A 13,627-nucleotide genomic window follows, 5' to 3' on the forward strand; every position below is an offset into this window, starting at 1 on the left:
TCAAATCCTTGCATTCTCAACCATCTGTCTTCACAAGGGAACCCTTCCTGACCATATCAGAATCAGTCAGATCAGCAGGTACCTGAGGGAGATGGATGCCTTCAAAGGACATGCAGTGCTCTTCGGAGGATGTCGTCTCTGCAAACAGCTCCAAGAGAGTATAGCGGCTGTCAAAATCCATATGCTGCTCAATGCCATCCTGCTGGCTCAGGGACAAGAGAACATACGCTCGGCTTCCTGAAACCAAAACAGACATATTCAGTGCTGCGCCCCATATTCTGCCAGTGAGAGGAGATCTTCGCAAAACAGTGGTGCTTCTCCAGCATTATACATCTGTTCTGGATTATCACATTTAATGAAGCTCCGAGATGTACATTAGAAATGTATCTTGACCCACAGGTAAGTCACACACACAGGTAACAAATGCATAAATGTGGTAGGAGAAAAAGCTTTTCAAGGCAGAGAAGTTCTACTTTAGCAGAATGAGCATTTTTCCATTAGATGCAGCAGTTCAAGACAGCTGGCATTCCCAGTCCCTCTCAAAATCACAGAATGTAAAAACAAAACATGGTTAAGACTACTGCCTCTCTTCTGGTTACTGAACCTCTCAAATACACTACAGTACTCTCATGTCTTCAACCTTTATTTTCATCACCATGAGAGCCTAAACTTAGTTTTTCCCTATAAATTAAAGTTGGAATAGTAAGAGGAAGCCAGCTGATCACTTCAGATAGCCACACTAATTCCTCCCACCCTTATCCCATAGGCTTCAATGAAAGTTAATGCTAATGTTCTCAGTCTTAACCAGAACCTGAATACAGAATTTGAAGATGGTTTATACATTCTGGTTAGCACTGGCTATTATTAGGGAGAAAAGGAAAAGAGCTTGGGAATGTACATTAGAGAAATGATTATCCTGTTTCCCGCTGGAAGTTTTACAGTAAGCTCCTAAAGCCGAAATTGCGTATAGTCAGAACACATTGGGTGCAATGGCGGATGGGATTGCCAAAGTCTCTCCCCCCCCAGAACATCTGTCCCTCCCCCCCTTTTTTTACCCCTGGGAAGGTAAACTGTGTTTCCGTGCGCTGCTCTGGTTCGCCAGAAGCGGCTTAGTCATGCTGGCCACATGACCCGGAAGCTGTACGCCGGCTCCCTCAGCCAGTAAAGCGAGATGAGAGCCGCAAGTTGCCTGCAACCCCAGAGTCGTCCGCGACTGGACCTAACGGTCGGGGTCCATTTACCTTTACACATCAGTGACAAGTAACTACCACCAATTTGATCTAGACTCACTCAACCTTTGCTTATTAATGATATGACAAGAAGCCAGAACATTCACTACAAATTCAGCTCTTGCTCATCTTCGGAGATGACAACAAAATTGAGAATTAGTGAAAACTGTGACAGCTCAAAAGTCCAGGGTATGATAACTAAGAAGCATAGGAGACTTTAGGAAGTTCAGTCACACAGTTTGTGAAGACAGCATGTCCTCAGAGATTAAGGGGAAATGTTTATGGTTACGAAAGTGGGGGTCTGAGGAACAAGAATAATAAGCTCCATCTAATGCAATGTCTAATTTTATACCGAGAATGTTTTTGCAAAATTGTACAATACAAAATGCAGACAACATAAAACACAGCTTAAGGGCTTTTCTTTACATTATCTTCCTGGGAATCCAGAAAGGACCTCAGTTGCTCTCAAATATAATGGGCACTATTTCTTGGTTATTTGTTTTGTTTTTGTCTAGTATGCAGTTTGTCTGGTATGGCAGGTTTACCACAATACATATCTATCAGAATGAGTTTGTGTGATGTGGTGGCAGGAATAAAAAACTGTCTCCAAAATGTTTGCCATTACATATACAAGGATGAAAGCCAGAAGGTTATTTTAAAAGGAGAGACAGAGGAAGTCTGGAAATGCTCTGAGTGGTACTTAGATATGTAGCCGGGTTGTGAGAAGCTGAACACGTAGGAGCAGAAGCAAAGATCAAAAAGGCCTGTGCAGTTTAAGGAATTGTATTTCTGGGTTTTTTGTTACACAGTCAGGGGCAGGCATTAGTCAGTGGTAGGAGTAAACATTCAGGTTGCATGATGGCACCTGGTAAGTTATTACTGGGTAAAGTAACATTTGGTTTTCATCCAGCTTTGTAGGCAGTGTTAAGTCCTTTCCAACTAATATATAAAATTTAGAAATATTGGCTTTAGCATTCTTTCAACCACTCTTGTTTAAGGTTCTTACCATAAATAGCCCTGTCCACTTCCTAATCTTTGTGTTTTAAAAAGTTTACATTAAGCAGCTGTGAGATTCTGGCTTAATGAATCATGAGTTTAAGTGCAAGATTAATCTCTGTGTAGGAAAAACATGCATTCTGGAACATTATGAAGGGCACTGCTAATGTCTTTTCCACCAAAGGATCACAGATTAAGCAGCTGATATCCTATCAGTAAAACCTTAATTTCCAAGAACTGCCCCACGTTACATTTTTCAGCGCAAATTTAATCTCAGTACATAGGAAAAGGAAGCGTAGTAAGTGGGTGTCAAGAGTTTTAGAACTGAGTTCGTTTCTCTAACGGCAAGTTGGTCATCTCTCTGTGCCTCCATTTCTTCCTGTTGTTAAAAAAGAGTATACTTGCTAATACAACAGAGATGTATAATCAACAACAACCATTCTTGCTAATGGTCTGCCAGAATTTAGTTTCTCCCTTCTTTTCACTACACAGACAAAGATGAATTGGAAAATGAGCATGTTTTGAATTTCTTTTACTCTCTCTCAATTACTCAAGCCAACAAATATTCAATGGAAGTTTAAGATTTGGAGTGGTAGGACTCACTGTCTCCAGGTTTCTGAAATAGCTGAAAAGCAAATTCAGGCAAAGCTTGTAATGTGAACTGAGCATAAGAGAAAAACTCCAAAAACGGATGACTAATTGTCAATGCCTGTTCCTGAGAAACATGAAAGAAACGAAACATTCACAAAGGCTCCAAATAAATAATTATCACAATTTGTGTCATAAGGGAGGCAGGAAAACCCTAAAACCAATTTACTTATTACATACGAGGTCAGCTTTATCCTGAAACACTACAACTTACTTTGCAGAAGTTTGAAAAGAAAGCTGCCAAGTTTGTCTCTAGCCCTTCTAACTTAATTACCGAAACACACTGGGAATCACAGCCAAACTTTGCAAGTCTAGATAGAGCCACATCATGTGGCAGCACCAACTCAATTGCAGATACAGCCAGGTTGCTGTGTTCAGAAAGTTTAAACCGGTGTAATCCATGCCTATTTAACATTTACATGGGGCAGAGGATACATGATTAGCAAGCACAAGGTACCAGGCACACACTCTGATGACTCAAGAAGCAAAACTGCATTAAGACCTCTGCTTGAGGCTCTAGGCAGCAGCTAGTTGACTCCACTGAACGTTGTCTGCTGGTCTGTCTCAATATAAAACAGCCTCTTATATGCTTCCATGCAACTTTTTATTATTTGCTACCTTTCTAGAAGTCAGCCTGTGTGTGCTGGGGCGGAGGAGAATTCAAATGGAAAACTAAAGTTCTGAGATGAAAAACTGAAGTTGTTATTTTTCTAATGCCACACAGCAAGTCCAAGGCTGAGGTGGAATTTTAACTCCAATCGCCCAGGTCAAAGTCTAACTCTCTCTTCACCTGCCCATGGCCACTCTCAGAAACCCAGCTGAAGTCAACAACATTCACCTGGTTTGTTAATCAAAGAAACAAGAGGAAGGCCTGCATTTTAATGTTATTTATTCTTCTTCTCTAAGAGAAGACTGCCATTTTGTGCTTGTTCTCAATTACTGTCCTAGTGGGTTTTTCAATGTCTCATTGCTCCAGTTAATTGATACAGGACTTCAGAGCACCTTGCACAGAGCTCTTTCCTTTGTTTTAGGAGCAGTTTTAATGCAAACTGGACCAGGAAGGGGTTTTGCATTGAAACCCCCTCTGAAACAAGAGAGCTGCATTGATACAGCTGATATAAAAAAGTTTTACTGTTGTTGTTTTTTCAATTTTCCAGCTCCTTACTGCCTGTGACCTGCTTTGAAGTCCCAGCTTTGGAGTTCAACAGCACCAAATCAGCTGATGTCACTGTGGTGTCAGGAGACTGACAGGTGGGGAGGTCCATCCACTTGTTAAATTTGGCACACAAGGTCAATCCCGATGTGGATCTGGCCCATGGAGGCAAAAAGATTCCCCATTCCTGCTGTGTAATATGCTTATTATCCATCATTAAGATGAGGATACTGTATAAAGATTTTACTCACTTTATAACTATAAAAATCCACATCACAGAATTGTAGAGTAGGGAGGTAACCCCAGGGGTCATCTAGTCCAACCCCTTGCAATGCAGGAATCACAGCTAATGAATCCCTGACAAATGACCATGAAGAAGAGGTTTTTAAAAATAATAATAATCCCCACATGCTGAGGCTGAGACCCAGCATCCGAAAGCGTTTCCTGGTCTAAACGCTGGGGCAATCCTGCATGGGGTGAATTTTTAAATGTTTGCACATGAACCTGAACTGTCTCCCAAAGAAGACACCGAACTTTTGTTTGCCTGAAGTGGGACCAAACTTCACTAACTTCAGTCCAATGAGCTGAATTAAAAATAAATATTAATATTCATTATAATGACGCTTTGACTTCATGGGTAGGAGGAATATCCCCATGCCTCACAATGAAGGCTGTATCCAAAGCTGCCATTCCACACTTAAGACTTCCACCTGTACAATGGAATTTCCCCTTCTCTCCTCTGCAGCCCACCCCATGCCCCCTCCTCATGTGGATTTTGAGGGCATGGGGAGAGCAGAGGAAAGGGAAGTCCTGTTGTGTGAGTGGACCTCCATTTAAACAGCTAATGGATACAGTTCCGTCTAGTCTAGTAAGAAATATTACAGTAGCAGGGAACTACAGACTGAATACTTAAAACATCAAGGTTAAAAGTATCCTAGAAATAATTAAAAATCAAGATAGCCAAGGTCTCAAGGCAAGCTATATCCCCTTTCCTTTCCTCCAGAGAACCCCAAGGAAAAAGATAAACCATGCTTAGTGTGAGAATGTGACAGATGAACATTGCTGCAGCATACCTCTCAGGAAAAACCTATTTGTCTAAATTCAAGAAATACAGGATAACCCTATTAAAACCCACAGAGAAACGTCTGAGAGGTCTGACTAAACGTAGTTCCAGCAAGGGATCTGTAATTATTCATTTAGCCCTGGAATCATCCTCAAATATAAAATGAAAGTTTCTTTAGAAGTTCTTAAGATCTTGGTTCTCCCAAGACAACTAGAAAACCACACTTTATCTGTCTTGCAATCTAACACCATGAGGAACACAGAAAGCTTTGGCAATTTAAAATGTTACAAAAAGAACAGTGATTGCAGTGTCTCTGGAGCAGGTTCAGACTCACCAAACTTTGACTGTGTTTGGAATCAAAACTCTACTCAGCCCTAATGAACAAGACAACCACATTTTCAGATGCAAGACTGCTTCCTCTTATCTGAATAACAATACCACCATCAAATGCAACGGGGAGAAGCCTTGAGCAGATTCAGCCACCCAATCCCACCAGGTACTCCATCCATATGAATCATTATCACTTTCCAGTTTTCTCAAAGCATTCTAGGGACTATCAAAAGAGAATTCCTGCATCGCAGGGGGCTGGACTAGATGTCCCTTGGGGTCCCTTCCAACTCTAAAATTCTAAGCCTGGAGGTCACTCTAGGATTTCAGACCAGGAAATCTCACCTGCATCATGGGAAGCCAGGGCCCTCAGCATCTTCCCAGCACTTCGGCGAATCTGCTTCTCCTCATTACACAGCATCTTCATCAGCAGATCCAGAGCACCTGTCTCTTTGAAGACGCCTGTCAACGAGCCAATACTGGCATAGGCACTGAGCACATGGATGGTGTTCAGGATGGAGGACTCTGGGCCTGTAGTCCTGGCCATTTGCCGAGCAGCCCGCTGCACCAGGTTCCTGACATCAGCCTTCATCTCAAGCAGCGAGGCCTCATCCAGAGTGACGTCAGATGGGAATGTGCTAGGTGCTTTTTCCTCCTTTACCCGCTGCCCCTCAGGTTTCCTCTTGCCCAGCAGTGTGGGGCAGTTGGCATAAACCTCCTCTGCCGACATCCACATCAGAATATTCTCCGTTTTGCTCTCAGAGGAAGCAGCATTGGCGCTGTTCCCTAGGCTGTCATCCAAGCTAAGGATGCTCCAGCGAATCAAGTATTCGGTGTGGCCATCGTGGCCACGGCGCTGCCGGATTAGCTCCTCGGGATAGGCCTGCAGTTTGGGCCCAAGATGCACCAGCAGATTTCCATTTCTCCTCTCGCCCACCATGATGGAAGATATATCTGTGAACAGCGAAGGGAAGAGGTTAGGCTCCCGAGAGATATCCAGGCTAGGTGCCCCATGGTGCCATAACTAGAAGCACCAAATTGTTTTAAGTAAAAAAGTTGGTCTGGTGCAAAATGCATAACGTCAACTATGACTCCTTGTTCCTGTGGGGACCCCGTCATACACTCCATTTCCCAGACAGACTTCTCAGTGTCATTGACTTCTCGCTTATAAGTGCGTGACACTTAATGCACATTTAGAAACATTTTGCTCCAAGCCAAAGGTTCCTATCCTTGTTCACTGAAAATCTGGCATGAACCTGAAGGACTCCTGATATCTCATGCGTTATTACATTGCAAGAATGCAGACAGGGAACATGGTTTTCATTCAGTGTTCAAAACTAGCCAGGTGCCAGGTGCGTTTTGTGAATGGTGCAGGTCCAATTGTGACCACATGGAGATTACTGGGTGCTAGGTTGGAGACTGGGAATCGCAAAATATCACTTAGAGAAGGACCTGAACTATTTTCCTTGAAACCTGAATTCTGGATTGCTTTATCGGATGTTGTAATGTATTGTAAACCACTTTGAGATTTGTTCTCTTATAATAGGAGGGAACTATATGCTGTGAATCAGGCAGCCAGGGACTATACTGTAGATGCTTCTCTTTTATTAAGAGCCTCCGCTGCTAGAATTAACCAGAAGAAAACACTCTTCACAATAAAACGCATTTGCTAATAAACATGGGCTGTGGTAAAACCAGGAAACTCGTTTATAGAAACAAAAGATGAGCAGATGTCAGATGTCAGATCTAAAAAGAGGAGATCTGAGCAATCTTCACACTAAGAAAATCTTCTCTCCAGTGCAGGAAAAACAGTTCTCCCTGTTCTTTATTTGACAGGATCAAGGTGAACTATTTATTTATTTATTAAATTTGTATGCTGCCCACCTAAAGATCACAGGGTGGTTGGTGCACAACATAAAATAATGCACAAGACTTTATTTCTTAAAATTTATATGCTGCTTGACTTAAAGAAAACCTCATTGCAGTTTATAAAAAGATAAAACAATAAAACCGATTTCTGAAGAGCTTCATTCTCCTTGCCCAAACTCTTGTGCCTCCCCTGCTCTCCCTCACCAAAACCCCCACCATGCAGCAATTAGAAACTTCCAATCCTGGTTTATAGTTTCATTCAGAGGTGGATCCCTTTCTGTATGTTGGCACACATTGCAATCTCTTCAGAAGAAATGGGAGGCAGCCCTCTCTGAAATTCCATCTTATACTTTGTTGGGCAGAGCAAAAGGAAAAGCACAAACAACTCTCCCCCAAAAGTCTCTTCTTTCTCACAGTTCAAATAAAACTGAGCAGAACTAGAGCTTTGCAAAGGTCAGAAAAAATGTGTGTGTTCCTTTCTCTAATCCTCTTAGATGGAGGAGGAGAAAAATCATATCTACACTTCAGTGTTAAACAATCATTCCTTCTCCTAGGCCAGGGGTCTGCAACCTTTAAGACAAAAAGAGCCACTTGGACCCGTTTCCGAAGGAAAAAAAAACCTGGGAGCCGCAAAACTAATGCACGCACCGCCCCCATGCGACGTCACAGCCAGTACAGCGCCCGCCGCAGTGGGGAGTGTCGGGGCGCACAATGCACCTCCTCCCCTTGCTAGTATCCACCCCGGAGCCGCGGCAAAGGTGTAAAAGAGCCACATGCGGCTCCGGAGCCGCGGGTTGCAGACCCCTGTCCTAGGCGAACCATAGATGGGGGAGTTTTCTAGCAGAATTCTTAGTTCTCTCACAAACTACAATTTCCAGAGATCATTGTGGGAAGTCATGACAATAGATCGCCTTCACTCATCCTTCCTAAAGCCCCACATTGCTAGCAGAGGCAGGACAAGAAAAAAAGCATTATTACTTTTTACAGCATGTTCAAGTCATCTGTGATCTGCTACCCACTGATGGGAGACGGACAGTCTAGCTCCTACTGGTAAGAACAGAGATTTAGTCATGCATGCCTTACATGCAACTTCTCCTCCTTGTGAGCCATGCTTTGCAATCTGTCAACTGTTCTGCATACTCAAGTGCTGACAGCAATGGAAGAGAGACAGACTTTGCACAGTGAAAAGAAATCAGCGGGCCTGCAACTAGGAACAAAAAGAGAAAGCAGCCGCACAGTTTAAAAGTAACCGTCTTCCAAGCACAATGACAACTTTCATTCTGGGCTAGACATTATTGCTACCAGCACCCCCCAGCCCTGGATGCTCCAATATCCAACAACCAAAGAGCAAACCTGCCTCCTTCAATAATGCCTTCAATGATTCCACTTTCCATCATGCACTGCATATTTCCTTCTGGTGTTTGCATTTCTCTCTCTCTCTCACTTAACATGACCTTGCGGACGTCGTCCGACCAGTATTTTCTTACATCTGCTAAGCTAACACCAATTAAAAATACTTCTGTGCTGGAGGCTTGGCAGACTTCTTGTCATCTGGAACAGCCTGGCTCCAAGACTGCGCTTCCATCACTCAGCATTCCACCCATGCCGCATCATCAGTGGGTTCCACTCAGTGCCAACCTCTTACTGAAACCAGCATGGAACTTATTCCTGGACTAAAAGTAATACTGTACCAAACGTCTTCTAGCCAAATTTAAACAACTGATCAGAATACATTGTTCTATGGGGCAACTCTGCTGGACTTTGCCAGGTTTGGAAAGGAGACCTTGGGATTCAAACTGACCAGCGCCAGCCCCCACTAAAAACAATCTCTGCCTGCCTTCAAGAGATGCCCCTTCACTGGCAATGGTCTTCAGCACAGCTCTCCAAGATAAACAAGACTTTATCCCCTTTATGATGGAAACGCTGTGGGAATTACAGTCCTTTCCTTTCTTGCATGGTGGCCTGAAATACAGTGCAAAAATTACAGGAAAATATTTTTTACACTCTCTCTCCCATCAAGGGGCAGGCATTGAAACCCGGCTCATCCTTAGCTGTGTTATCACTGGAAAGTGACACAAACCTAGTTTGTGGACCTAGTGGTGTTCTTGTTGACAGCAGTGCAACGGATGCACTCATTCCAAACAGAATTATTTTACTTCTGAATCTGATTGTTTGCTCACACTCTATTTCCAAGCAAGTCTGCCAAGGCTCACATTTCAAAACATTTTTTTTAAAATCCTCAATTTCACAGGACTGCAAATTAGCCTATCAACACATTTAAAGCAGCAGAACTTCCCTAAAGCCATGTGTCACAAGAACATTAGTTTTCTCCCATCAGTTTCAAGAAACCAGTAGGTACAACAAACCGCTTGCCTCAACCAAATCATCACACAATGAGAAACACTCACATGTGCTTTATGAGCCTGCCTCCTGTCATGTGAACTTTGGTGCTAAGGTTGTAAGATTAGACAGTTTCAAATGCAAAGGACAAGCTGGAAGCTGTGGCGCTAAGGTGACATGTTTTGAAATATCCCTGCACTAACTGATAACATGACAAAAAAAAGAAACTGACTTTGAATATGAACTGGAAAGAAGAAGAAAAGCCCAATATTTGCTTCTAAGAGTTAATAAACCATGACTTTCTTACATTTCATTTTTTATTTCTTATTTTATTTAAACTAGATAAAGGGGGGAAATATTACATCTCTGCAATACAGACTATAAGACAAAGTCTCTCACCATAGAGGGGCTAGAAAACAATAAACATTCAAATGCGAAATTTATCAGTCCAGAGATGTATAAACAATATGAATGTACTTACAGGGGTTTAAGAGGGGACATAATAACCAGATATAATACTAACCAAAACCTTTGGGAAAACCTCCGTGACAGTTGACAATGTTTCTAATTATTGTCATTTTATACATTTAAATATTTGGGTTTTTTAATGTGCTGGTTTTGAAACAAACCACACAGATAGGACGTATAGAAACTGAAGCAAATACCATGTAGCTAAAATCAGTGGGCAAAATCCTACTGTGTCCATCCACCAGCAAAATGGGCACCAATGGCAAAAACGACTCTCCCTCACCCCTTCACCTGCCCCTAAAATCTGCTCCCAAATGCTGAAGGACCCTCTGAAGAAGACTGGGGTGAGGGGAAGTATGTTCACAAGACTCTGGCTATTGTCCAATGACAATAGTTTAAATGGGAAGTACAATACTGCCATTTGATTGTTTGTGGAAGCGTTTGGCTTTGTCATTATAAAAAGATAGTATGTATTTTCAAATTTGGTAATATTGAAATTATATTTCCTTCTTGTGAGGTGTAGAACATTTTTTAATTGTTTTATACCCCACCCAAGATAACATTTAACACTTTTCCTCCCATAGATTAACCTATCTTTTTCTTAATCTTGATTTTCCAGCTCCTGTAAATGATTCTAACCATAAAAATGAAGTGTTCTGTTAGGAATCTGAGATAAGACACATATACAATGGAAGTGTGGATTTAGATCATGCTCACAGTAAAAGTCGCCAAATCTTTTACTGTTGCATTAGTAACAGACACAGCAAACAGTACTGGAGAAAGTTATACACAGAACAGGAAGTTTTAGCCTGCAGGTTTTTCATCTACAGATATATACAGATACAGAACATCTCTGTTGCTCTAATTCCAAGGCTTCAACTGCAGTAGAATAGGCCCACACCTATTCTACACGCAGGGGTTAGGTTCTGGGGATTGCTCCTAAAGCCAAAATCACATAGTCAAAACACACTGGGTTCATTGATGGTGGGGTTGCCAAAGTCCTTTGTGCCCCCTTTTTTTGAAAAATGGCCAAGTATGTAAATGCGCACAAGTTAAATGTGTGTAAGTTGCAGGCTTACTGTACTAAGGCCAACTAAAACTAGCTGACATACATTAATCACCGTGATATAGCTACAGCTCAGAGCCATTACCACAGCAACTGGCTCATTTGGCCTTGCACCTGTGATAACCTCGCCCATCAGGTGATTTACAATCAAGCTATTCCAACATTTTCTTCTTTCCATTACTTTGTATCTTGCCGACATAGGCTTGCGCATCCATTTGCAATGTCCCATAAATGTTACAACGGAAGAAGTCTTTCCCTCTGCTTTTATTTACGTTCAGACCATTACTTAATAATCAACTTTTAATCAAATAGAGTAACTTAATCTTGGAGTAACAGTCTTTGAGAAAGTTCTAGCCAGCATGAACATGGAAAATTATTTTGCTTGTCTAGCACCAAGTGTATTTCAAATTAACACTGGAATCCTGAGGGATGAATTCTAGGTGCTACTTCATCAGATGTATGAGTCAGAACCTATTCTCTGGCATCTAAGGAATATACTCTTAGTAATACATCTGATGAAGCAGACTCTCGCCTATGAAAATTCATGCAACAATGACCTGTTACTCCATAAAGTGCAGCGCTGGGAGAGATTCTGTTGCAGCACCGGTGCATCAGCTTAAATCGAGGCAATTTTAAAGCAGTAATGTAAATTGCTGTAAAAATACTGATTTAAAGTTTCCCACTCAGCATTTCCTATCACAGTCCACACTGATAGCATGTTATGACATTTAAATCATATTCATGCACAATAAGCAAAGCCTTTATACTATCTAAAAACATTTTATCTGTCACACCGTACACATCAAAGGATACTAAGGCAATTTATCTGTGGGTGAAACACCCCAAACTATGCAGCACATAATGGAAAGAAGAGATTCTCCATATGACGAAAAACCACACACCCATTTGGTCAAGAATAAGTCAGAAATGCTACTAATGAGCCACTCATTAACAAGAGCCATAATGCTTGCTCTCAGAAGTCAAGCACTTTCCTCCTTTTGCACGGAAGAAGCCTCAAACTCATTTCAGGAGAGGTCCCCCGAACCATGTTCTATGTGAGAAAAGTACAATTAGCTCACTGAAACGTCACTTCGACCCACATTTCCCATCCGTACAGGCCCTTCAGGACTGGAAGTCGGGACGTTTCAATTGCACTCCGATTTCTTATCGGAGCAGCAGTTCGCGAGCCGGCGCGCGAGATACAGATGCGTGTGTGTGTGAAATACGTTACTGGGATCGGTTCCCTCCTACATATACTGTACTTGGGGCGGTCCGATTTCAATCAATGCATCCGACGGAGGAGGGTCGTCCTGCTGTTTCTCTCCCCCCCCCCCACCTCCTTTCATATACAGTACAGTGGTACCTCGGGTTAAGTACTTAATTCGTTCCGGAGGTCCGTTCTGAACCTGAAACTGTTCTTAACCTGAAGCACCACTTTAGCTACTGGGGCCTCCTGCTGCCGCCATGCCACCGGAGCACGATTTCTGTTCTCATCCTGAAGCAAAGTTCTTAACCCGAGGTACTATTTCTGGGTTAGCGGAGTCTGTAACCTGAAGTGTATGTAACCTGAGGTACCACTGTACAGGCTTTGTCGCCCGTTGAATCCACACGGCCGCAGCTCTCTCTTGAGCTTTCGGCCACGCGCTTCCCTTTCGGCCGCCTCCATTCAGAGGAATCCCCGCGACACCCTCAGCGGCGGGCCAGAAGTTCCCCTCACGAGTCCCTCGACTGAAGCCCCTGTGGGCAAGCCGGGCTCCCTCCCCACCAGGGAGGCGGCGGCGGCGGCGGCGCGGAAGCGAAAGGAGCACAAAGGAGCGGAGCGGCGGGATGAAGCTCCCCGCCCAGAAGGGCCGCGGGGCGACACAACGTGGTGCCGGGGAAGCGCCCCGGCTGGCCTGACGCTGAGGGCCCCTAAGCCGAGACCACCCCAGAAGGGGCCTGCCGAGGGGAATGAGCCCCGTCCGACGCCCAGGGAGCCCCGTTACCTGCCCAGCCAAGCACCGAGGGCGACGCCGCCGCCGCCGCTCCTGCTCCTCCTCCGCCGCCGCCGCCGCCTCCTCGCCCGGCCACTCCAGCAGCTCCACAAGTTCCGGGTCACCAGGGCGCATGCGCCGGAAGTCGCGCGTGCGTAAGCGCTTTCCCTTCAGCTTTAACGCCGCCGCCGCCGCCGGCTCCTCTAGTCTACGGGGCCCTGCGAGGGACAGTTCGGACGCCGCGAAGTCGCGCCCCGCTCTGTAGGTTTTGTCGCTATATGAGGTGCCGAGTGAATGGCAGCTGCAAGCAAAAAAGCGTTCTAAGTGTGTTTTTAAAGTGCAATGTACTGTACAACGTGACACTAGGTGGCGATGGCGAGCCTTATGGAAAATTCAATGTCTGTGTGTGTTTTTAAAACAAAATAAAAAAATTCCTTCCAGTAGCACCTTAAAGACCAACTGAGTTAGTTCTAGGTATGAGCTTTCGTGTGCATG

The 13,627-nt window shown here is 43.7% G+C and overlaps 1 protein-coding gene across 1 annotated transcript in view; it reads right to left on the reverse strand.

Annotated features, from left to right (window-relative positions):
- The window catches only part of LOC309337712 (cullin-9-like), a 55,402-nt gene extending 42,152 nt beyond the window's left edge, over positions 1-13,250 (reverse strand). Inside the window, exons 1-3 of the mRNA XM_081854421.1 lie at positions 13,145-13,250; positions 5,762-6,370; positions 83-237 (exon numbers count right to left, since the gene is read on the reverse strand). Coding sequence (XP_081710547.1) covers positions 83-237; positions 5,762-6,356 — 750 coding nt within the window. The 5' untranslated portion in view covers positions 6,357-6,370; positions 13,145-13,250. The remainder of the gene's footprint in view (positions 1-82; positions 238-5,761; positions 6,371-13,144) is intronic.
- Positions 13,251-13,627: the final 377 nt, after the last annotated feature.

Source organism: Podarcis erhardii (assembly GCF_964252035.2).
Source record: "Podarcis erhardii genome assembly, chromosome: 3".
Classification (NCBI taxonomy): Eukaryota; Metazoa; Chordata; class Lepidosauria; order Squamata; family Lacertidae; genus Podarcis; species Podarcis erhardii.